This window comes from Microcebus murinus, chromosome 2 (genome assembly GCF_040939455.1).
Source record: "Microcebus murinus isolate Inina chromosome 2, M.murinus_Inina_mat1.0, whole genome shotgun sequence".
Lineage (NCBI taxonomy): Eukaryota > Metazoa > Chordata > Mammalia > Primates > Cheirogaleidae > Microcebus > Microcebus murinus.
The window spans coordinates 23,845,259-23,871,144 of NC_134105.1; the positions used below are offsets into that span (position 1 = coordinate 23,845,259).

The 25,886-nt window shown below is 46.1% G+C and overlaps 1 protein-coding gene across 3 annotated transcripts in view; it reads right to left on the reverse strand.

Annotated features, from left to right (window-relative positions):
* CSMD2 (CUB and Sushi multiple domains 2) overlaps window positions 1-25,886 on the reverse strand; it is a 570,274-nt gene that overhangs the window by 200,261 nt on the left and 344,127 nt on the right. For all 3 annotated transcript variants that reach the window (XM_075996375.1, XM_075996373.1, XM_075996374.1), the window contains 2 exons: window positions 9,739-10,065; window positions 6,879-7,073 (listed from right to left, as the gene is read on the reverse strand). In XM_075996375.1, coding sequence (XP_075852490.1) covers window positions 6,879-7,073; window positions 9,739-10,065 — 522 coding nt within the window. The remainder of the gene's footprint in view (window positions 1-6,878; window positions 7,074-9,738; window positions 10,066-25,886) is intronic.

Here is a 25,886-nt window from a genome sequence, read left to right on the forward strand (position 1 = left end):
GGAAATTTTCCTTTCAAAAAATGTTAGGGCAAAAAAGGGAAATACATGCTTATGTGCACGCACACACACACAGAGAGAGAAGAGAAAGGAAGAGAAGGGAGGGTCCTCCTTTGAATAAGGAGAAAAGCTTAGCAATAAGACACAAGAGGGGCCCTGTGGCTAACCCAGTGCCTGGCACACAGTAGGTGCTCAAGAAATGTTTGTGGAAGGAATTAAGTATTGATTGAAAAGTCTATACTAGGTGTTATGGCCTGAATTCTGTCTTTCCCGAATTCATAGGTTGAACCCCTAACCGTTATTGTGACTGCAGTTGAAGATAGCCTTCAAGGAGGTAAACGAGGTTAAAAGAGGTCACAGAGTAGATCCCCAACCCAGTGGGACTGGTGTCCTTACTAGAATAGGAAGGGACACCAGGGGTGCATGTGCTCAGAGAAAAAGGCCACATGAGAACAGACATAGAGAACGTGGGTAGCTGCAAGCCACAGAGAGAGGCCTCAGGAGAAACCAAATCTTCCAACACTTTGATCTTGGACTTCCAGCCTCAATAACTGTGAGAAAATGAATTTCTACTGTTTAAGCCGCCCAGTCTGTGGTATTTTGCTATGTTAGCCTAGGCTGACTAATACTCTGAGCTTCTCCTGAGGGTCTGGTGTCCCCCAGGAGGGAGGAGCCACCTGTCCTGACCCCTGATGCTCAAGCTGTGCAAGGCAAAGAGGAACTGGGAATGGTGACAGGGTGGGATAACACAAAGAACGAATACTCACTGGCCTTGCAATATGGCAGACTCAGTGCTTTCTGTGTGCTTTTCCTTTACCTATGTTACTCTTCACAACCACCTGTAAGGTGGGTACAGATCTTATTTCATAGCTGAGGAAACATAGCTGAGCTACGAGGAGCTTAGGTGACTGGACAGGTTCACACACTAGGAAGTGGCAGAGCCAGAATTGAAATCTAGGTGGACTGGCTCCAAAGCCGGAATTTCTAACCACTATGGTGGGCGTGGGAATGCCCACCCTGACCGCTGCTGCTGCAATAGCATGTGTGCTGCCTATAAAGGGGTTTAGTTGACTAGCTGTCCAGCACGAATGGCCAGAAGTAGTGAACATTCTCTCCTCTGACAGTGACTCTGAGTGATTATGCAGCTGGGGTGGCCTCTTACTTGCTCCAATCCTGCCTCCCCACTGCCCACCTGTTCCCCACCCTCCAATTTGGCCTCTTCCATTTGTGGTGGAATGAAAGAAGAATGAACTCTGGTCTCAGATAGACCTCATTTGGTGGTTAACAGCGATGATTCTGGAATCAGAATACCTGGACATGAACCCTGACTCTGTCATTCACTTAGCTGTGGTCTTGAGCAAGTTACTTAACCCTTTGAGCTTCAGTGTCCTCATCTGTGAAATGAGGATGACAGTACCTACTTCATAAGGTTGTCATGAGGATTCAGTAGGCCAATGTATGCAAAGCACTTGGCAGAAGTTTAAACTAAAAAGCTTCAGCACAGCAAAAGAAATAATCATCAGAGTAAACAAACGACCTACAGAATGGGGAAATATTTACAAACTCTGCATCTGACAAAGGACTAATATCCATAATCTACGAGGAACTCAAACTGAACAAGAAAAAAGCCCAAATAACCTCATTAAAAAGCGGGCAAAGAACATGAACAGACATTTTTCAAAAGAAGACATACAAATGGCCAAGAACCATGAAAACATGCTCAATATTACTAATCATCAGGGAAATGCAAATTAAAACCACAAAGAGATACCATCTTCCTCCAATTAGAAAGGAAAAAGTCAAAAAAACAATAGATGCTGGCAAGGATGTGGAGAAAAGGGAACACTTACACACTGCTGATGGGAATGTAAATTAGTACAACCTCTATGGAAAACGGTATGGAGATTCCTCAAAGGGCTAAAAATAGATCTACCATTAGATCTAGAAATTCTGCTGCTGGGTATCTACCCAAAGGAAAAGAAGTCATTATCTCAAAAAGATACCTGCTCTCATATGTTTATCGCAGCATTATTCACAATAGCAAAGATATGGAACCAATCTAAGTGTCCATCAATGGATGATTGGATAAATTTCAGAAAACGTGGTGTATATGTATACATACACACATACACACACTGTGGAATACTACTTGGCCATAAAAAAGAATAAAATTATGTCTTTCACAGCAACATGGATGGAACTGGAGGCCATTGTCTTAAATCAATACTACATGTTCTTACCTATAAGTGGGAGCTAAATAATGAGGACACATAGTAGAATAATAAACACTGGGGACTCAAAAGGGAAGGAGATGGGTGTGGGATGAGAAATAACCTAATGAGTACTATGTCCACTAGTTGGCTGAGAGTTATACAAAAACCCCAGACTTCACCACTATGCAATATATCCATGTAACAAATCAGCACACGTACCTGACAAACCAATAAAAAAGCACTTAGCGTAGTATGTAGCACAAAGTGCTTAGTTATTACTACCTGGGAGATTTGGGGCAAGTACATTTACCTCACTGGTTTTCAGAATTCTCATGTATGAAGGACAATTATATCTTTCTCACAAAAATGACAATAAGATTAAATGAGTAATTGTTAGAAACTCAATAACTACCCTTAAAATTCCTCCTTGGAGGCTTAAATAAGCTACAACCCTCACTCACTTAGGTTTCTTTATGGGAGTGGGGAGAATTGACCTTATTTCTTTACTATAGGACTTGTTTTTTCTGATTATAAAGGGAACACATTTGGTGTACAGATAGAGAAAATATGTGGATGTGTTTGCACCAAACTGTTAAACCATTTTCCTCTGGGGAGTGAGATTGAGAAATGAGTATTTTCACTTTGAACTTTACTGCTTTTGGGCATCATTTGAAATTTCTACAACTACCAAATGTTCCTTTAAAAATTAAGAAATGAAAACACACACTCACTGTAGCTAATTTATCTCATTTTTTTGTGTATTTCTTGTAAGCAGAATTTGTTTTAAAAACTCAGCTTGAGAGTCTTTGTCTTTTAATAGGGAGTTTAATTACATTTATTGTCATAACTGATATGTTTGTCTTACCACTGTCATTTTGCTTTATGCCATCAATTGCTGATGCTTCCATGTGGTGTCCTGTCTTCTTTGTCTTTTGCAATAGGCAATATGTTTCCTTTTGTTTTAATTTTCTACTGAGATGTGGAAAGTAGAAAACCTGCTTTTCATTCAATTTGTGGATGCTTTTAAGGCTTTCATAAATGTGTTGAAAGTTATATTCTCTCTAGTGATGTAATTCAAGAAAAATACAGTACCAGGGTGGCCAAGAGCCTGGATTTGAATTCTGGCTCTATCACTTAAAAGCTGGGAGGACCCTGGGCAGGTGACTTAACCTTTCTGTACCTCATTAGTGATAACCACATCTATTTCCTAGGACTGGTACAAGGTTGAAATGAGTTGACACTTGTAAAACACTTATTATAGTGGGGCATGATTGTTTGCTTCTTCCTTTAAAGAGACAAGGAAGAGATGTATGTGGGCAGCAGGGAGATAGCCATGCACTCTTGGGTAGTGGCCTTTACTACCCGGGAGTTTTTCTTTGGAAATTTCCAATTTTAAACTGATTTTGAAACTTTAGACCACAGACCCAGACAAATCTGCCCCATTCATTTATATATTGTCTAAAGCTGCTTTCGCATTATGACAGAAGAGTCAAGTAAGGACCTTATGACCCACAGAGTCAGAAATACTTCCTATCTGGCCCTTTAAGAAAAAGTTAGTCAACCCCTGCTCTAGATCTGCCAGATGATCATCCTTCTTTCTAAATTTAGGAGAAGCCATCTTCTCCCTTGTCCTATTATAGCCTCTCAAAAGCTAAGTGGCTCTTAGCATATATTAAAAGATTTTCAAAAAGACCATTAGCTTCTGCATTTAATTGTCCACAAGGTGGAGATACTTAATCAAAAACAAAATTAGAAAAAATGGAAAAGATAAAGATGCTGATTACAAAGCAAGGCTCTCCCATGGCACAGACCAAAGGAGGGGCAGGTTCCCGGGGGCTTCTATGCCCAGCTCTGTCTAAGGCTTTAACGCTGGATTTGGCCACCGTGGGCGGCATCTGGCTCTCACTCTGCCTCTCTGACACCCGCTCCTCAGGTCCCTGCGAACCAGGCTGCGTCACATGCCCATTACTTTGAGAAAACCCAGCAGGCTCTTCGCAGAGCTGAGTCAGGGTCTCCAACAGGCTGCCTCTTACTTCTGGGGCCAACCGCTCCCAAACCTACAGCATTTTCCCCTCCAGGGACAGAATGAATAAGACTGTTTTAATTTTAAAATGAGGACTTTGCTTATGAAATAGTGAGCCACTTGAAGATCCATTAACAAAGGTCAAATTCTTTCACGTGGTCTTGAGTGCTTTCCTGCATCAACAGAGCCCTGGTCTAGGAGCACCTGATTCAGGAGTGCGGGGAGTGGAGAGGAGGAATCTGCAGTTACCAAGTCCTGAGGCTTCTTCAGTGGGGCAGACTCATTTGGGACTGAGCCCCTGCAGGCTCAGGGGCAATGGAGATTTGGGCTTCTACCCCAGAACTGCCCACAATCTTGGTGGGGAGCTAAGACCAAGGCCCAGGGAACTGGTAAAGAAAAATATAATAATGGTAAGACCAAGGTCCGATAGAGTGGTCCAGTGGTGGCTCACGAAGAACAACAGGAATTAGAAGGAAGAGATCAGATGGGCTAGAGACAGCAGGGAAGATGTCAGAGGGATGAACCGACACAAAGAAAACCCCCCAAATCAGAGGTGATGGGTGCATGCAAGGGAAATGAAGGGGCTGACCTACAGGAAGGTGAAAGGCCACTGACTGGCAACCCTCTGCACGGGCACTTTGTGTGGTCACCTGTTTCTGTGGCAAACAGCTCCACCAGATATGTGAGATTATGCCCCACTGCCAATGAGGGAGCTGAGGTCTTGGGAGTTACCTAACCTAAACCTATCAGTTCCGCGGCTGGGAAGGGCTGAAGCTGGGAGTTTCATGTTGTTTCTCTAGCTCCAAAGCTTAACTTATTTCCAAAAGTGCTGACTGCACTGGGGAAGAATGGCAGGTTGTGAGGTTGTGCGGACCACATTGTGGGGATCTTGGAAGTCAGAGAGTCAAGTTTGTTCATGTCCTGGTTGGGGCGGGCAACCGGAAGGACGGAAACGCACCACTTGATCTCTCAAAGTGGAGCGAACACTGATCTAATTGGTCCAACAAAGAGATGGTTAAAATTAAGTTAATGCCAACGTCCAACCCTTAGAAGAGCGTTAATTCTCTACCAGGCACTGCTCCAAGAACTGTGCATGCCCATGATAAGATACCCCTGCAAGGAGGTTCCCATTATCAGTCTGCATTTTACAGATGGGGAAACTGAGGCACAACGAGGTCAAGTCGCTTGCCCAGGGTGACTTGGCTGGTAAGTTGTAGGGTAGTGACGGCAGGCAGCCTGGTCAGGGCTCTGTAGACCTTTCACTGACATGCTTCTTATTAGGGAGGCCCTAGCCCAGGTGAAAGGGCATTCATTCATTCAGTGATTCATCAACCAGTCCTGACTGAGCATCTACCAAGAGTCAAACAACATGCCAGGTGCAAGGATATGAGGCTGAGGAAGATTCCTTAACCTCACACAACAGAGAGCACAGCTGGCTTTATGCCAGAGACTGCCCTTTCCAAACACATTTTATTATATTATCCCTTCTTTTCTTTTTGTTTTGGCTGAAAAAAACAAAGGCTCAGAGGGGAAAAAGCGACTTGCCAGGATTCCAACCCAGTCCTCTCTGACCTGAACGCCTGCCTGGACCCCTACCCATGTGCAGTGTGTTCCCAGTGGTCTCTCCTCTCCCAGCCTCCTGCCTGTCAGCTCTGGGCGACGCTTTCTCTAAGGCAGGGCCCTCCTTCGGTCTCCCGTCCATCCCACTCGTGGCAGGGTGCTGAGATTTGGTTTTGCGGATTGAGGAAGCCGAGAGGCCTCTTAGGTCTCTATTCTCTGCCCATCACATGAGATTCGAAGGAGCAGCTCCCAAAAGGAGAGAACCGCAGCCCCTGCCTCCTTGGATGCCATCACTGCCCCCCCTCCCCAAACAGCCTTTGGGACGCTCATTCTTCGTCCATCTTCACAAATATTTACTGAGCACCTACTCTGTGCCAGGCACTGTGTTTGCAACACAAACTTCACCTCATTCCTGCCCTCAAGAAGCCTTATCTGCGTTTAAATGTCTGTAGTTTGGTAGAACAGACGGCTGGTGTGTAAACGTGAGCCCAAACCCATCCTATGTGTCGAGGGAGGACCGAGGAGAGGCCATAATGATAAGCCTTGTGTTTGCTTCAAGCTGTGTTGCTCCGGCTGGTCTGCCCGGAGCCTCCTGGGCACTGACTGTGAAGACATCGAGGCAGCATTTAACAGGGGCACAAAGGCCGAGACTGGGAGATATCCTGGGAAACTGGGGGGAATTAGCACGTGGAGAAGGCAAGGCTGGCAGGAGGCTTGAAAGATTTGAAAACTCGCAGTGCTGCCAACACTGCTTCGGGCTGCCGGGGCTCCCCGGGGAAGGAGCTGGAAACAGGGCTCCTAATGGCCGCGGTACTGAGAGTTCCCAGTTGAAAGAAGAGGTGTTTTTGATGCCTGACAGTTCAGAGCCAGCGTTTCTCCACTTTAATCTCTGATTATAATTCAAATTCCTGTGCGAAGTGGTCCTACAAAGCCCCTGATATTTTAGTGTGAGGGCAGGGGGGTGGCCCTGGGTCCTGGCAGAAGAGGAAGGATGGATACAGAAAGGGACCAGTGTGGTTGGGGCCACTCGGTCCCCCCCAGCCTCTCTGGCTGACAGCCACCGCCCCCAGCCCGCGGGCTTGTACCTTCACACCGCAGCACGGCGCTGTTCCAGACCACGCTGCCCTCCTTCAGGATGCAAGTGATGGTCTCCGAGCCCTGCGTCCCGAGGAAGCCTTCGTCACAGAGGAAGGAGATAGAGCTGCCCAGCTGGAGGCTGTCACCAAACCGTTTGCCGTTTACTGGAACGCCAGGATCCGGGCACTCGTTGTGTCGGAAGGCTGTGCAGATGTCAGGGACACGGTCAGACAGAGCTGGGGTGCAGGACTCCCGAAGAAAATGAGCTTCATCATGATGGTCAATCCTAGACCCCCACCACTTCCCCACGAACCGCCACACTGGAGAAAGAGCTCGACACCTGGGGCCTGGCATGAGGCAGGTGCTCGTTAAACTTGGTCTCTGCCTTCCCGAGCACCTGCTCCTGCTGCGTTCTATTGGACATCCATTTACAGATCAGGAGTGAGCTGAGTGTGTCTCACATGATCTCACTTACACCACATAATGATTCTGTGAAGTAGATATTGTTACCCTAGTTTACAAATGGGGAAACTGAGGGTCAAGTTGGTTAAGGAGCTGATCTGTCTCCCCAAGGTCAAATTTATTCCATGTTTCCTTAACTCCAGATGGGTATGGGATCATTTATGCTTCAGGTGAGCTGGACTCTAAATCCTGTGACCCTAATAGACACTAAGCATCATAAAGTAGGTGCCCTGGAATGGACCCTGTCTGAAGGCATTTCCTTCTTTTCCATCCTGTTGCCAGGACTGCTGCTCACTCTGCCCGGGCAGGTGACCATGCAGCGAGGTGGGAGTAGAGTTGGAGCATCACAGATATAAGAGTGCTTTGCCTCTTATTTGCCACTTGGTACTGGGCAACTTATGTCATCTTGCTGAGCCTCAGTTTCCTGACCAATGATACGGAGATCGCACCTCACATGCAGGACCGTTCTGAGATGGAAACAAAGTGACAGTTGATGTGAGTGTGAGAGTGGCGAGTGAATGGGCAGCACCTGATGGGCAATGAGCGCTCATGAAGCGGCAGCTCCCTTCCTTCCTCCCCTCCCCTCCCCACATGGAAAGACACCCTTCCTGCTCTGCATCCACCAAACCCCTTCCCCACCTTCCTCCATCTGGGGTGCCACAGCCCTCAGGCTACACGTCTCTGAAGCCAGGCCCTGTTTGCATCCCTGCTGTGGCAAGGATGGCGACTTTCCAGCGCAGACCATGCTCCATGGCTTCATGGGCATGTGACCCTTTAAAACTTCCAGGCCTCTGAAATTCCTGGAGGCTGTTGGATCTGGCTGGAGGCAAGAGGCCTGCAAACCTGGTGGTCCTTCCCCCTGTGGATGAACTGCGGGAGCCCCTGACATGGAGACGGCTGTCACGATCCCATGTAGGGCCTCGGCCCAGTCCCCAACACCCATCCCTCTGAAAGTCTATGTCAGCCTAGACTCCAGTCTCCCAACCTTTCTTGGTTAGGAACTGTGACCGTGAAGTTGCCCTGGCATTTAGAAAGACAGGGTGGGAAGGAAAGCAGTGCTTGGCATCTGGGAGCCTAGGTGTTTTCTGTTCAAAACCTGATCAGTCACACACACACGCGCACACATGCATGCACAGATCCATGCATAGATGTATGTACACACATGTGCATGTCCAGGCACACACGTGAACACACATGGCAGGGATATGGCGCTATTTCCAACATCTGGGAGCAAAAGCTCTAAGTCACCGATTAAAATCCTGCCCACTTCCACCTATGTGCCTTATCAAACCCCAGTTCCTGGCGTGTGAAAGGGGGCAGACCTTGGCTTACGGAGCTTTTGATGCGAGGCTACAGGTGACAACTCTAGGTTGCTCAGCACAGGGTTCAGAACACAGTAGGTGCCCAGTACATGGTAGTTACTGTCGTCATTGTCCATTATGCTCCTTGTGGAAGAAGGAGCTCAACGGGGCCCCAGGGACAGGTGGGACAAGCCCTCTCTGCCCAGGGTGGGCGTGGGGCTGGTGGAGCTCAGGCCTGTCAAAGAGCACCAGAGGGGCGAGCTCTGCGTGTGTGTCTGGCATGGGACAGAGCTGGCATCGTGGACTCGCCCTTCATAAGCAACCGCTGGGAAAGCATCTGGTTAGTTGCTCAGGTAGACCCAGCTCCAGCACCCTCCGACTATTGGTCGTTGGCCAAGTTCGCTGGATTTATAGCTTGTTGTGACCTGATGACCACTTCTTGCTGTCTTTGGTGGCTTGCTATTTGCAGTCTCCAAGCTTCTGTCCCTGCCCCCACCCCCACTGTAACTGTGACATACAGAAATAAAAATAATCACCACTGAGCTTCAGGCTGCTTCTAGAGAAGGGGCCTGGAATGGAGACTGGAGGTGACAACTTTCCGACAGTGGCCCAGAGGGGCTAAGAGGGAATGCCCTGAGAGGTGGCCCCAATAAGCCTCGGAGCCGAACAGAAACAGCCCCAGACCTTTGCTTCTGATTTGACGCAGGGACTAGGTGGAGCCGCTCAGACAGGGAACCGGAGCTCATGAGAACCACTGAGAGAATGACAGAGGCTTTCTTGCCCCTGGGCCCTTTCTGGTTTTGTCAGGGCCTTCTAGGAGGGGGAGAGTGGGAGGGGAAGATGAGGTTCCTGGCTCCTTTTACATTATACATCACACCCATGGGACACAAATGCTCTAAAGAGAGTGGCTCCCGGGAGAGAGCGATCTGCTTAGCAACCAGCGCTCTATGCTTTTTCCTGGTCATGCTGGGAGCTCCGTGCCTGGCACCGCAGCCCAGCGATGCCCTGGGAACCCACACCAGCCGTCCTCCGTGGGAGCACCCTGAGTCACCCGGGAGGCAGACACTCAGAGGGACTGTCAGCTGACGACAAAGGGAGGACTCACTGGTGAAGGTGATGTTGAAGCCCCTCTTCCCCGTGGAGTGGTCAGTCTGGAACTCGAGTCGGGCCACGTGGCCGCTGCTTGTGATGGAGGAGGGGAGCTGGTTTCCCGAGAAGGTGCCCAGGACCGGGGCCTCGGCAGTGGCCCCATCCTTGATGACCAGGAAATCAAACTGAGGCTCCACATCAATGTCGTTGAAGGCCAGGTGGATGCGGCTCTCGGGCCTGGCCAGGATGAGCCAGACGCAGTGGAGGTGGTTGCCGTAGTCCTCTGGGTAGTTGGGAGACAGGACGACCCCAGACGGGCTGGTGAAGTTGAAGAAGCAGGAGACTGCAAGAGAAGAGCAGGGGAGGTCAGTGACATCCCCACCATTCTGCCAGGGCGACTGAGGGCTGGCGGGGCAGCTTCTTCTTAGTCTACAGAGCCACAGAAAGAAAGGGTGGCACAGGGCTGGGCTGGACTGGCCGGGCTCTGAGCTCTAGGCATGCTGGGCTCCATGCTGGCCTTAGGACTGGGAGACCCTTTGGCAAAGGTGGGCGTAGCGGCGCTGGTCCATATACGGCTGTCAGCACGCTCACCCAGACAGTGTCTGCATGCTCTGGGCCCCTTGGGTGGGAAATACCACCATTCAAGCCTAAGTGTGGAGTCACAGTTCCTGACCTCTCTCAGCTTGGTGTGCAGCAAGAGGAAAGGACACTGCTCAATGACACAGTGGTGGTCATTCGCCAGGGGGTGCCCAGGGTGGAGACAGTCCAGGTCCATTTCTCTCCTTTAAACATTTTTGATGGGGAAACGATAGGTGTGTCACGGGGATTCTGACCACCCCAAGCTACCCCACTGTGCTAAGGAGGTGCCGGGAACACCGTTCTTCAAGACCACAGCTTCTGAGACAACTGGGGGAGGGAGGTGACAGCATCCCATTGCAATGCCCCGCCCCGTCCTGTGACCTTTCCCTACTTCGTTCACCCTAAGGATCCACCCCTGTGAAAATCCTTATTTTAAACCCTTTTCATGACAATTCCTGATAGACCCTGCAAACAAGGAGGAGGCAAGAAAAGTGCTATGAATAGAAATACAAACAAATACTAAACCAAAGTCAAAAAGGAAAATAAGTGAATGAAAAAAATAATTGCAACAGCTATGACACAGGGAAAATATAAACAATATCAGTATCAAACTACAGCTTTTACAGTTATATAAGAACATCACTGAGATGATGCTTAGAGGATTCACATGGGAGAAAATAGAAATTAATATGGTAATGCTAGGAAAAAATAAAGAAAAACTATAAAACCCAAATTGTTGGGGCTTCATGGAAACTCACACACGCATTTATTTGCAGTTGTGGAGTAAAGTTGATATAATGCTTTCTGAAGGGAGTATATGAGTTTTTATCAAGAGCCACAAAACTATTCAAACACTTTGACTCAGTAATCTCTAGGAATTAATTCAGAAGAAAAAGAGCCGCCTGGGCAAAGATGTGTACAGCGACATAATTTTATTATGGAGAAAAAATGCGAACAAACTATATGTCAGCCTAATAATGTGAGGTAAATTATAGCCTTTAATGTGATGCAGTTTGAGCGCACTCATTAAAGTGATAAATATGACCCTGTAGAAAGAGTGTTAAACATCTTTTTAAGTAAAGCAGTAGATCATAAAATTATATGTGTGCTTTTGATTATAGCTATTAAATATTTGTTTATATATGAATGAAGACTGGACATGAGCCCCCGAATAAAAATTGTATTAAGGTGGTAGGTTTCTGGGTGAGACGTTTTCAAAATGAATTAACATTTAATTTTTCTGACTGCAAAAATGAGATAGGTTCATTCTCAACATGTTCCAATATACAAAAGTACAGAGAAGATAAAAACAAACACGGATAAACATGTGAGAGTCCCTTTATAACATTTATATTGACGTTTGGTGTTAATAATATTGATGCTTAGGTGAGTACAACGTTTGACTTACTAATTATAATGAAGCTAAGATGAAACATAACAAAATCATGTTTGCCAGTGAAAAGAACCACACAGAACAAAGGGACCGGTGATTCCTTGGGGTGACTTTCTTCCTGGTTCTTACTGACTCCCACTGACTCCACCCATCTTCCCCTTTTTAACTAGAGGTATTTCTTTTCCAACATACTGCTGAAAAAGCCCTCCCAGGAAATTCAGCAAAGTAAGCCTGGGCCTAAGACACATTCAATCTCCTCCCCATAATCCCAGGATGTTTTAAGTAAAGAAAGAATTTGAGCTCAGGGGAGAGAAGGACATGAAAAAGCTTTTTGGCAATGCAAGATACAGTTAATAGCAATGATTATTATATATTATCAAGGGTCTACTAAGTGTAGGCACCATTCTAAGTGCTTTCGCCAATTACTCAATTTAGCTGTCACTATGACACTGCGCGGTAGGTAGTGTTATTAACCCCATTGAAAGATGGAGACACTGAGGCACACAGAGGGTAAGTAACTTGCCAGGGTCACACGGCCAGTAGATGTTAGTGCTAAATTCAAACCCATGCAGTTTGGTTCCAGGGACTAAGCTCTTAGCCACCCCTCAACACCATCTCCCAGGGTGAGAACCGTCCTGCCCACTGGGTCTGCTGGCGGGGGGTGGTATCCTGGAATCTGCTGAGCACCTGCCCACCCCAAGCCTTATGTCACCACTGAAGTGGGGAGGGGCTGGCCAAGGATGTCACATGTGACCATCCTGTCTCCAACTTGTGGGAGTCCAGCTAGGAAAATAATGCAAATAATCGGGATCATAACCCAAAGGCAAATACCTTAAAGACAGAGGAGCAAATGCAAAGCTCTCAGCCTGCAGAGTAAGCCCAAGGCACACTGAAGGCAAACAGAAGTGCTGGAGTTTCAAGGGAAGATGATCAGGGTGCCGTAAGCATATGAACGGATGGATTTGCTGCAGAGGAGAATCTGATTAATAATGCCCGAGCCCCCGGCCCGCCCCTACACTCTGTCCCTCTATTCTTTTTTCTCTCCAGTCTTTCTCCAGGGTCACCTTGATGTAAAGCTCCAGGTTCACCACTTTGGAATTCGAGCAGTTATATTTGATAGCTGTGCTTATTATTCTCTAAACTTGTTCACGTGTTTAGTTGTTTATGGTCAGTTCCTCCCTCCCCCCAGCATGTGCACGGATACTCCATGAGAGCAGAAATCGGGGCTGATGCCCAGTGGCTCCTACAAAGCCTGGCGCGTTGCTGGTGATCGACCAATATTTGCTGAATGAATCAATGAGTATCTAACAATTGGTACCACCTGAAAAGATGGTGATGTGTAAGCCATCCCACTTCAAACCTCAACCAACAAAGTGGACCAGAGTCTATAAAAATAGGCTGACACCTGTGTCAGTTCTGGAAAACAGGGTAAAATACTACGCCGTGACCTTTGATGCATTTCTCTTAGACACAGTGCCTCTAAATAATTTAGAGTAGAAAAGGGTGTGACCCAGCCATGTTGTCAAACACCAAAGACAACAGAAAGCTGCTCTCATGTATCAAAGGCGTCAAAAGATATGCTAGTCACATAACATTCATAAAATACCACTCAAATATGCTTTCTATCCAACCAAGAGATGAATCAAAATGAAGAACTGAAGTATGGGCAAATTGTGGCTAATAAAAAGTAAAAAAAATTAAATAAATAAATTGCCAATAAGCAAATAAACCAATATAATAACGAATTCAAATAATTGCTATAAACATAGTTATAAAATGGAATGCAAATGTAACAAATATTCCTTGGAAGAAAAGATATAAGATTTTATTCCCACCCAAACCCTAGGGTGAAATATTCCAGATTATACTGATATAAAGAGTAAAGTTAGAACAAGGAAATATGCTAATTTTCTCATCTTGCAAGAAATTCTGTTTTATAGTTTCTGCGGTTAATTTTAGAAATATAGGTTGGAGCATGTTTTTAAAGATGTTAGGTGTAATTAGTAATAGAATATGAAATAGCTTATCTTCAAAATTACCAAAGGGAAAAAAGCAAAGCAGTCAATTTAGAGAAAAAAAAGAAATTCACAGGAAACAACAAGGAAGTATAAAGGGAGGGGGAGACTGTAAATTAAGATGCTAGGAGAAAAAACAACAAAATGTCATTTATGACAATGTATACAATGTATACAATGTATATATGTAACATGTATAAATGTATACATGTTAACCTCCCAGTAATATGTAGCCCTCACTCTGGGACAAGACACACAGCTAAAACAAAGTGACTCTGAAGAGTCCAAAGTCAAGGAATGAGCCAAGATAGCTCAGGCTTGACATTAGAAGAGGTTAAAATTTACCAATGCCCACGTCCCAAGGATTCCTGTTTAAAAGCTCCCTAGGTGATCCCAGGGAGCCCAGAGTACAGCCAGGGTTTGAGAATTACTGGTGGAGACAAATATGAATAAAAAAGGAGTTTTAATATTAATATCAGACTCTTGGATATTATAATATTACACTTGACTCTTAGATGCTCCTTTTTTCAGGCCAAGAGACTTCTGGACAGCTACCAAGAGACATTTCTTTTTTGTACCTGAAAAGTGACTGGGCTGATAAACTGACAGTCAGAACAAGAATGTGGCCCTACCAGGCTCTGTCTTCCATCTCAAGAGAGCACTCATGCCTGTTGCAACAAGGGCAGGAAAAGGAAGTGTGTGTTGTCCTACAAATCTCTCTGGCTCTGGAGAATTATTCATGCACTTTACCACTTTACATCATAATGTTTCTAACACAGGAGGAGCCTGCTTCTCAGTGACCCAAGTGAGGGACCAAATAAATAAATAAATAAAAGAGTTGTAATTGGATTTCATCACTATAAATTATCCAGGTTAAGAGATAATATTGTATAACATTAGATTATTATTTAATATGATCTTGAATGGAAAATAAAAACGGTTTAAAAAACCCTCCTCTACTTGGTTTTTGTCTTTTGGTGTTGTCACTGCTGGATTCATTACTTTCAAAATGGTAATTCAATTTCTTGGGGACTGACAAAGAGAGTCTTCACTAATCCTGACAGAGACCTAAACCAAAATCCAAAGATGCTATCTAAAACATGGATGATGGGCACATTCCAAAATGAAGATACAACAGTTATGATACTTTACGCCCCGAAGCACTAAAAGGGACAAAATACAATATACTAACCTGAATCCAAAAAGTAAGTAAAGATAAAGAGGATTTGAAAAATACTACGAGTGTGTATGTGTTATACGAAGCTCTGTAGTCTTTAAACAAGGAACACGACCTTCTTTACAGGTACCCATGGAATGTTACAAAAACCGACCTTACATTAAGCTATAAGAAAATCCCCATAAATTCCACTACAAGCAAAATCTGTTAGGCCACCTTTCCTGTTTACAGTACAAAGAAATTAGAAATTAATAAAAGAACAAAGAAAAATCCATAATCACTTAAAATTTCATGAAACTCTTTCTTAAGTAAGTTCTTGAGTTCAATGAGGAAACAAAAGCTGTCAATACAGACTAATTATAATGATGATGCTACTAGGCCACAGGTATAGTAAGGAGAAAATTCACAGCCTTATTCATTATTAAATAATAAAGAAAATGAGTGAAATGAGTGTTTACACTTAAAATGTTACAAAGAGAATAATTGAACAAGATGAAGAAGAGAGAATAAAATTAGAAATGATAAAAGCAGAAAAAAATCACTGGCTTTGGCAGAGACCAATAAAAGAGAAATTTCTGATTGGTATACTCAAGAAATAAAACTAGACAAGATACATGCCCATAGAGATAGGAGGCAATAATAAAATTAAGGTGATAATTCAATCATAAAAGAATAGTATGCATAACAAGCTAATAAATTTGAAATTGTGACAAAATGGAGAATTTCTTAGGCAAATTCTAATTACCCAAAGTAGTGTCAGTGAAAAAACCTGAGGAAACAGGAAAATACTTAGGGGGTAGACGGTTGCATGGTCAATGCTTTAAAATCTTAAATATATTGCTAATAGCCATGCTACTTAAATAAATCTTGATAAAAATACTTCCATAATGATAGTATGTATAATATACATATATACCCACACATTGACACGCCTACAGTGTAAACAAATAATCCTATATACAACGTGTTAGCAAATCAAATTCAGCCCCCAAACAATAAACAAACATGACCTATATAACAAAAACAATAAAACTTTACTGATAGAAAGTTAAAAAATGGAGAGACCAACTATGTTCCTGAAAGAAAAGAGTTCACATTGCTAAGATGATGGTTATCCTCAAATCATGGTACAAAGTTAACACAATTCCAGGTAAGATCCACATCACCATTTTCCCCCTGGAACTTAAAACCATTAAGATCCATCTGTTGGAAATAAATAGCTGAAAATAGCCAAGCTGTCCTTGAGATCTCCACAGGATAATAGTGTACAAGCTGCTAGTTGGCATTCTAAGAACGTCCCGTGTCTTAACTCATTAACCCTCACAGCAGCCCTCTGAGGTGGGTATTATTATTAACCCATTTTACAGAGGCAGAAGCTGAGTCCCGGTGCTCCAGTCACATAGCCCGTAAGTGATGGGGCTGGGGTAATGAACCAGTCAAGCTGGTTCCAAGCCCAGGCTCTCAACCATGACATTTGCTTCCTCCCAGTGGAGGGAAGGCTTGCCAACTCAGATATTAAATACTAAAACATATTATAGAGCTGCAACAATACAATCTGTATTGTATTGGCTCCAAATGAGAGATCAATGGGACTAAAAAACAAACTCCAGAAATGGACACAGGAACATATGAATTTTACATGATAAAAGGGGATTTTCAAATTAGCAGGGGAAGAGCTCATTGATCAATACATGAAGCTAGGATGAATTGCTACCCAGCTGCTGAAAAAATTAGATCCACTCACTCCATGTACTGGAGAAGTACTAGAAGAAAATATAAAGGATATTTGTAAAATCTCAGAGGTGGGGAAGGACTTTCTTAGCATTATACCAAAATTAGAAAGCATAAGGGAAACAATATTTTAAACTACAGAAATGGAAAATTTTTGGATTTCAAAAATCACCATAAATAAAAGTTGAATAGTGAGGAAAAAATGGAGAGAAAATATTTGCAAATTATTACAGTTAAATATTTACTATGCACAATATATAAAGAACTGCAATTTGATGAGAAGATAAACACTCAAAATAGAAATATTGGCCAAGGATATGAAGAGGCAACTAACAAAAGAATAAAGTTGGTCAATAAAGATGTGGAAAAATGTACAATATTATTAGAAAACAAAAACATAAAACAACAGAGCTATCAACTTGGCAAAGAAAAAACGATAGGAAATTTTCAAGAGAGAGCACAGAAGCTGGCTGGGCAGACAGACCATGCAGTTAAGAGGTGGGAGAGAAAACAGGAGAGTGGTGTCATACAGACGAAGAAAGAGGGTTTCCAGAAGGAGGAGGGGCCATTTGTTTTGAAAAACTTGGAGAGTCATGTGTCATCTGGGCTGAAAATGATCTGTCAGGTTTCAGCAACAAGGAGCTCCCTGGATGGCTCGGCAAGAGCAGATTCAGAGGTGGGGTGGACACAGAAGTCGGACTGGAGTGTGGGTGACAGGTGACTAGGAGGTGGAGATGAGGAGGTGGACGCTGTGAGGCTAGACAGACATCTGCCACAGAAGTCTGGACGTGAGTGTGAAAAAAGATGCTTTTTTTTAAGATGAGAGAGGCCTGAGAAAATTTCAATATTGATGGCAAGCAACTGGCAGAAAGGGAGTGGCTGAAAAGACCAACGTAGGAGGATGAATTACGCGAGGCTCGAGGTTCAGGAGAGGTGAGAGGCGGGGGAGAATCTATAGCAAAAGGTACGAAGCAGTGGGCTGCAACCCATCAGCGACTGGTCATGAAACTGACATGGTGGGTCACGAGTTGCATGTTAAAAAACGAAACCAAACCAAACCAAAAGAGGAAGAGAATGGAAAGTATCTGAGTTAACTAAAGGTAGGAAACATACACTTGTGAAATGTACGTTTCGATTACCTGCAAGTGTGCACTGTGTTGCAATATCAAAATGCATTTCTCACTGTGACATTAAAGGTGTTTGAAGGTTCCTGAGCGAAAGCCTAAATGGTGATATGCTGAATTTTTTCCTTAATGTGTAATCTAAGGGGCATCGGCGTTTAATGAGAGAGAGGACTGGCCACCTCTGTGACAAAAGGCAGGGAGGACAGAGGAAGTGTGAGGATGGGCACGGGTCTGCAGGTCGGTGCCTTCAGCGTCAGGAAGTTGAGGGCGTTGCCTGCGAGGTGGGAGGCAAGGTCATGCTCAAGAGCAAGGGGAGGGGAGGGGGCTGTTCGAGAGTTCAAGGGGAGTGGAGAACACTTGGGATGGTTTCCAGGGAGAGGTGGCGAGCGGCTGACTTGAGAAACTCAGATGGATTGCCCGGCGCCGGTGCAGGCCTGATTGAGATTGGTGGCCATGCATCCGCAGCAGTGCCAATTTGACTGGTTGGGCGATTTTCTCCAGCAATGCTCACTCAAGCAGAAGTGGCCCAATCAGATTGTTCTGGCTTTATTGTGTGTCTCTGGGTCAGTAAACTGAGGCAGTTCTGCTGATTAATGTTAAAGCTGAGCTGGAAGCAGAGCCTTTACAGACCCACCCTTAAATTTCTTTCTCCTCTATCCTGCTCAGAAGCTTAGGGTGTATTGAATTTCTTCTCAGGTATCTTAATGTCATATTTGGCACTGGAGCTTGGTGAGAGTTACTTAACTTCATCGGTCCCAAGGAGGCTGGATGAGATTCTCAAGGTCACTTGTGTCAGGGGTGAAGCTAGTCACCAGGCAGGGCTCATTCTTAACAGAAACAAGATTAAGTTAACTTCCTCTCTAAGGAGAATACTGAGGATACCTTCTAGAAACTCACACGTCTTCCAAAAGGAGCTTCAAGAATAAACAGACAATACTGGCTGTGTAGTTCCTGAGTGCAAAGATGTAACCCAGTCCAAAAGCCACAAATTGCGCTCAGGTTTTTGCATTTTTTTTTCTGTCCAATTCCCACCTCTTAGGTAGGTAGGATTTGGGCACTGGTGTCCTGAGACAAATTAGCAAGGCATGCAACAGAGCTAGCCCCCTCCCATTCCTGAAACACTTCCGTTCTGTCTTCTGAGACATTCCCTCCATGTTTTCCACCTCCACTGACTGTCCTTTGGCAGTCATGTGAAAGCTTTCCTCTTCTATCTGGCTTTTACATTTTGAGATATGAATGGGTCTAGTTAAGGGTCATCTTCTCACTTGCCTGATCTCTTTAGGGCATCTCACCCCACGAAAGACTCCTAAATGGAGACCTCCAGGACAGACCTCTCCTCCCAGATCCAGACCCATGGATGCAGCAGTCTTTGAAATTTCCCCATCTAGCTGGAGTACAGATGGAGCACCTGCTGTGTGCTACTCACTGCTGTAGGTATGGGATGAGCAGCCCCCAAGATGGGCAAGCAAGTACTCAGTCCCCGTGACGTTTACATTCTAACAGGTGACAAGGAAAATAGGACTGGGCGAAGGAAAAAGACTGAATGGAGTGAGGGTGGGCTACTTTCAATAAGGGGGTCAGAGATGGCCTGTCTGAGGAGGTGGCCTCTGGACATCCTAAGGGAAGATCACTCTAGGCAGAAAGAATCACAAGTGCAAAGGCCCAGGGGCAGGACTGGGCTTGGTGCACGCGAGGGAGAGAAGGGAGGCCAGCATGGCAGAAGCATGGTGATGGACGGAGCAAGGGACACGAGATGCACTGAAAGGATAGCAAAGGTCTCTTAGACCCTGAGAAGGAGTTTGTATTTATCACACAGCAGCTTCAACTAAATACCTCCAAAACCAAACTCCTGGTCTTCTTCCCAGCTTCTCTAGGACCTAGAATGTTCCCTGGCTTCAATGAATGATTCAGCCCTGCCATCACCCAGGTGTGGGCTTGCCCGAGGCCCTCTCGCCACTCCCTCTGTGCCTCTGCCTCCCAAGTGAGTCCTGGTAGCCCAGACCTCCACACACGCCCGCCACACTCCAGACTTGGTGCAGAGCTGTCTGGTGTGCGTCTGCACCGGAGAGCACCCTGGCACCTTGAAGCATGCCCCAAATTGAACTCTTTATCTGTTTTCCTAAGTCTCCTTCATTCCTTATCTCCATGGATGACAACACCCAGGTGCCTAAGCAAAATACATCAACTCCCTCTCCCTCACTCTCATAGCCAATCAGTAAGGAGCGTCTGTTGATTCTCTTGTCCTTGTCACAGCCTCACATCCCTAGTAAGTGGAGGTCCTCTTCCCACTGCCATGGTCTACCTGGCCTCCTACTTGAAATCTCACTCCTTTTGTATCAGTTCTCCATATTGGCTCCAGGGCCAGTTTTGAAAATCACAAATTCTTGTGCTGTTATATCCTCCCGCTGCACAAAGGATAAAGTCTAGACTCCTCAAAGGCGCACAGAAGACTCTCAGTGACCTAAGGCCCTTGCCACTCTCTTCTATTTTTATTTCCCCATCCCCACCACTGCACCCTACATTCTAGTCAGATCAGACTACTTGTAGCTCTACAAAAGTATAAAGATAGTGCTTTTGCTCAGGTGACTTTCTTTTTCTAGAATGTTCTCTCTTCCTATCCACCTGCAAAACTCTGTTAAAGCATCATTTCTGTTGAGTGATATGTGTCCCTCCCACTCCCCTACTTATCCTTCCTAGCTGTAGTCATAGAGGGCATATATCAGGCACACCCCGTCCAGTGCCTCAGCCACCCCTGGTTACAAATCCACCAGCTCGAGGGCTGTAGAAGAAAATTCTGCTGCTAGTTGCCCCGGGTGGCCAAGCATCTTCCAAATCAAATCCTCTCCCACTCCTACCATGTTGGCCTTGTCTACATAATAGCACCAATACTAATGCTACTAATAATAGCTATAACAAAAATAGGAAACCCATACTTGCTAGGAATTTGCTACATGACTGGCACTGGGGTTGCAACAATGAACAAGACATGTACAGGCAGGTCTGCCCTCAGGGAGTTTATAGTCCAGTGAGGGTGCCAGACAATCAACAAGTAAAATAAGCATCATTTATTGTGATAGATTCTATTAACTATTCACAATCATCTGATCCCTCCCTGCCCTTGCTATACACCGCTTTAGGTGGAGCCTTCTTTCTCACCCCTGTTGACTTTGGGCTTGGCCTTGTGATTAGCTTTGGCCCATGGAACTGTGAGTGGACGCGACATAGGCATTTCCAAGCAGAGGCTTTAAATGTGCTTGAGTGGTTTGGCTCTGTCCCCTGGAGCTTTTGCCTTCTGCCATGAGAACGTGCCCAGGCACAGGCTGGTGGTTCAGCCTGGGTCTCAGATTGAGAGCCACGAGGAGCCCAGCGGAACCCTGCAGAGCTGCACCTGACTTACACCCCTCCTGGAATGTGAGAGAGAAATCACTATTTATTGTTGGAAGTCATTGGGATTTGGGGGTTGTTTATGCCACAGCTAAAGTTGGCTAATACACTTATGAAAAGGTGTATGAAGAAAATTAATAGTGAAGGATTGCTCGTTTTAATAAGGTAGCTAGAGACAGCCTCTGTGGGAAGGTGACAGTTAAGGAATGACGAGAAGGAGCCTTGTTAGAACATTCCAGCATGGCAAACTGTAGTGCAAAGGCACTGAGGCAGGAAAGAGTGTTGAAGGAAGAGTGACCTAGGCTGAGCAGAGAGCAGTAGGAAGAGGTTAATCATACAGAGCCTCGCAGACCTTTGGCTCAAGAACCCCCTTACTTGAGGCCCAATCCCTTTCTTGACACAAAGTCTGTTGGGCCATTGTTAGGGAGACCACATAATATATTTCCCAAACTGGGACACTATTGAGAATGAAAGGTGGCACTATTAATAAGTACCTCAACAAAAAGTGTGTACTGGGATTGTCCCAAGAAAATAGGGATATTTGGTCACCTACTCATGGTCCTTTTATTTCCTCCCACAAAAGTATCCTTTACCCTGTGAAAGTCATGTCTGCTTTAAGTCTCTCGTTCATAACCCAGAACTCTCTAGAACTGGAATTCTAAAGTGAAGCTCAATGGTGGGGGTCTGATGATCCTATGTCCTTATCCTCTACAGCTGGGTCCTATTCCCTGTACCCCACAGAGGTTGGCAAGGTTCCTGGTATAAATGACCTGACCGCCTATCAGTAGTACAACCTCGGGGAATGACCCATTGCCTAGAATTACCCTGCAGCCAGGATCGATTCTTGCCAGGCTTCTGGAATAACCCACCCAAACCATTCCTGGTGCTCACCCTCACCCTTAGACCCTCTTTGTCAAGATGCTCAGAGGTCTTTGCCAAGGCCAGGCTCTGAACATGATATTTATCTGTGTGCTCTTGAGCTGCTAGCGGGGGCTCTCACGGACCCGGCGCACAGGGCAGATTCTGATACCTCGTGTGGAACAGGCACGAAGAAGGCGCCTGCTCTGTGCTCCTGGGAAGTAGCTGAGTCCGCACTCCTAGGGTTCAGCTTTCACCTTGAAAACAGACCATAAATTCTTTGGAAAATGTATGTAGCCAAACCAAACCACAATGCTAAAGTTGGAGCAAATGTGCATCTTTCTAAAAAATGTGGGTATGCATGTATTTTGCATTTACTAGCAGTACACTTTGGTGGGGGAGGGAGGGGACAGCTACTTTATCTCACCAAGTCTTTTTCCACACATATAAAAATTGCATGAATAACTTCTAAATCACAGCTTTGTCACAAGGACTCAGTGGCTGAAGCCTGTGGATGCATGGAGTACGGCACTGTGCCAGGCACATGGGAGGGACACCTTCAGTTCTGGCTGAATGTGAAACAAGAGTCTTGTACCTGCTCTGCTGCTGATAGCTGTCTCCACTCACGCTTCTGCTCGGGGTATGTCCTAGCCTCAACCACCTGCTAGGGAAGCAAGAGAAGTGTCTCGACACTCCTCCCCTAGCATCATCTCCAGCAAGCGAGACCCCAGACCAACGGCTTGCTCTCTGCTTCCCAGTCCCTCTTCTCCTCAAGGGATGAACAGGTAACTCCCAGTCCAGAAGACTGACAAAACTCCTCCTTTGCAGAAATGGCTGACTGGTTGCCAACTATGACTTGGTGTGTCACCTTCTCTGGGCAACTCAACTTAGGGAAGAGAGACACTCTGTCAGCTGCGGGGGCGGGGGTCCCCTGGTGCTGAACAGCTCTGCCCTGGAGTGTCGGATGTTCTGTCAGTCTCCAGCTGTGCTGTGGGATTCTGATGAACTGTGACATGGGGGGTAACAGATAGAAGCCCTGGTGACCCAGTCTTTCCATGTCCCAAGCAGCAAAGGCTACTCAAAAGTGCTTCTCACTCCTGTAATGTTCCACAGCAGCCTGTGCTCAGCCCGTAGGATCCCTGAGCAATACTCGTAGGTCCTATCCTTGCCACATGGCTGGGTCCCAGCCAGCCTCTGTGCCCAGCAGGGGTTAGCTTCAGCTGCTCTTGCTAACCTGGTCAGCCGGACACAGGTGTTACCTTAGGAGAAAAGTATCTTGGCATGATACAAGAGCCCAAGCCTTTCCACTAGCCCAGAGGAATTCAAGAGAGAGTGTGGACTACCTCTCCAACAACTCAGGCAGTGCTCAGAAGACTGCAGGCCCAGGCCATTGGGTCTTTGAGGCCCTCGGGGAGCTGTCAGAGAGAGAGCTATGCCATGCTTTCTAAGCCTATTTAATTAGAGCATCTTCACGTAGGGCATCTAGAACCAGCTATAGTCCAGTCATGCCTCAGGCCACCAGCTGCTGAAGACTGAAAAAGAATCCTTAGTGACATAGGAAGTATGTTTGGATTTCCCTTCACAGGACTCACAGTAATCCAGGGAGTTTACAGCTAGCCTGGGAGAGCCACTTTCAAGACCATGGGGGAGGCATCTGAGTCCCAGAGCAAGATGAGAGTTAATCAGGTAGTGTAGGACTGGCAGCCCTGCTCCTGACCCCCCCCCCACCGAGACCCCCAGAAAATTGACTGTGTACATAGGACTGGAGGAAGAGCCAATACGTGCAAGAGGGTAAACCCAAGGTTCTCTTAGAAAGCCAAGCCCTAGAAAAGTAAGCAGTGCCTTCCCCGAGAACCCCAGTCTCAGGATACTCACAACATTGGGGGCTGATAGTGATGCACTTATGTCCAAGTGAGACATGAGAGGCTCAAAAATGGGGTAGATATACTGGTAGAACTCCAAGCGCCAGCTCCCGAGCCAGCTGCTGTGAAAACAGAGCTTGGCTGGCGAAACTTGGTGTCGCCTCCATAGCTCTGAGTCAGGCACAGCAGAGCACAGTAAAGGCACACGCGTAGCTTTGAACATTTCACAGAGATAATGGAACCTGCTGGCTTGATCCCAAAGGTGAGAGCTGGAGGGAGAATGACAGAGATACCCTATTCCCCCAGAAGTAGAGGTCACAGCCCAGGATTAGACTCCTAAAGCTTGCTCAGTTTCCCCAGCCCCCATTCCACCCGTGTAGCTGTGTTTCTAATATGCCTTAGACCAGGTCTCTTAATAGCAGGAATACAGCCTTTGGACTTGGCCTTGGATTAAGCTGTGTTCACAGTTGGGTCTTGGACAGATTCCTAGGTTGGATTGGATTGAAATTTTGCCTATGCTACAATCTTCCAAGAAGACTTCTGAGAATCTGCCAATTGGAATACATTTTTCTTCCTCTACATTCTGGTAGCACTTTGCGGCCACATCTATTATTGCAGTAATTCAGAGACTGCTTTATGATAGAAGCATGTGCTTATCTCATTCATTAAACGATGAGCTCTTGGAGGGTAAGAACCATGTTAGAATCATCCCCATTACTTGAACAGTGTTAAGTACAATGCCCAGTACGTGGTAGCCCCTCCCCTCCACATTTTTCTGCATTTAAATTAAATGAAAAACATCAGATAGTATTGTCAGAGCATTGGACCATGCATCCCATTCCTTGCTAGGATGTCAACATGGAGGTCAACTTTCTGTGGACCCCAGGAGACCATGATCATCATGACAACCCGGCCAGCCTTGCAGCAACGACATATGACTACAACATATTATCACATGCATCACAAGGCTGCCATCTCGTCAAGAAACCAACCCTCGCAGAAATGACTCGCCCCTCAAGCAAAGAGCAGAAAGTAGGTGTTCCACACTAGCAGCTCAGCAACACGGCCTACCATCTAGGTCACTTAGGAGGGGTTCAGGACTATAATTCCTAGGCCCCGTCCTGGACCTACTGAATTGGAATTTCTCAGGATGAGGCCAGGAATTGTGTATTTTAAAAGGCTTTTTAAGTGATTCTAAGGATTGGGGTTTGGGTCCATTTTAGACTGGGCAGGGCCACCAAAGATATCTCCTTCTGCTATAAAGTATCTGCCTATTGAAACAGAAAGGTAACAAGTGATGTATGTGACCCACACTGGCCTGGTAGGAAAAGTGTTGACTCTACATCCTTGGACATTCTGGAAGGAAATGCTGGCAGCCTCCTTGGGGAGCCATTGCTTCATCCAGTCCAGTTTCCCCAATGCCGGACTCCTTCCACTCTGGTTTACCCTTCCCGGCTGCCCCTGCCGCCCCACAGAGCTCCATAGCCTCGACTCTGGTGCCCACTCTCCAGCGCGGGAGCAGAGACAGACCCTCCCCACCTCCTGCCACCACCACGGACTTGCCACTCCCAGCAGCCACCCCCTCGGGCCACTGGGAGCCCTTCCGAAGATCAGGGCTCCTCACCTCTGCACATTGCCAGCCCAGTGAGACCACTGGGCAACAGAGGGAGGGGGCCCTGGAACTACCAAGCTCCCTGCTTATTTCTCGGGGCCATCTGTGGGTCAGTGGGACACCGAAGGAAGCCTAGAGAAACGAGGAGAACGCCACACCAAGAGAGGACGCTCACACAGACCTTGTCACGTCCGTGCCCTGACACCAAGAGTTCCCAGGAATATCATCCCCGCACTCAGGCTGATGCTGTCCAACCTTTGCTGATCCCACCTCTGGCTCTGAACATTTGAAAAAGGCAATTTCCAAGGGCTCTAGCTATTGTGATCATATTTTCTGAGCCAAAGGAAATGATGTTTGAAATTGCACTTGTCCTAGGAAATCTGGGATCGTATGTTTACAGGGAATATCAGGGTTCAGCCGCGGGGAGGG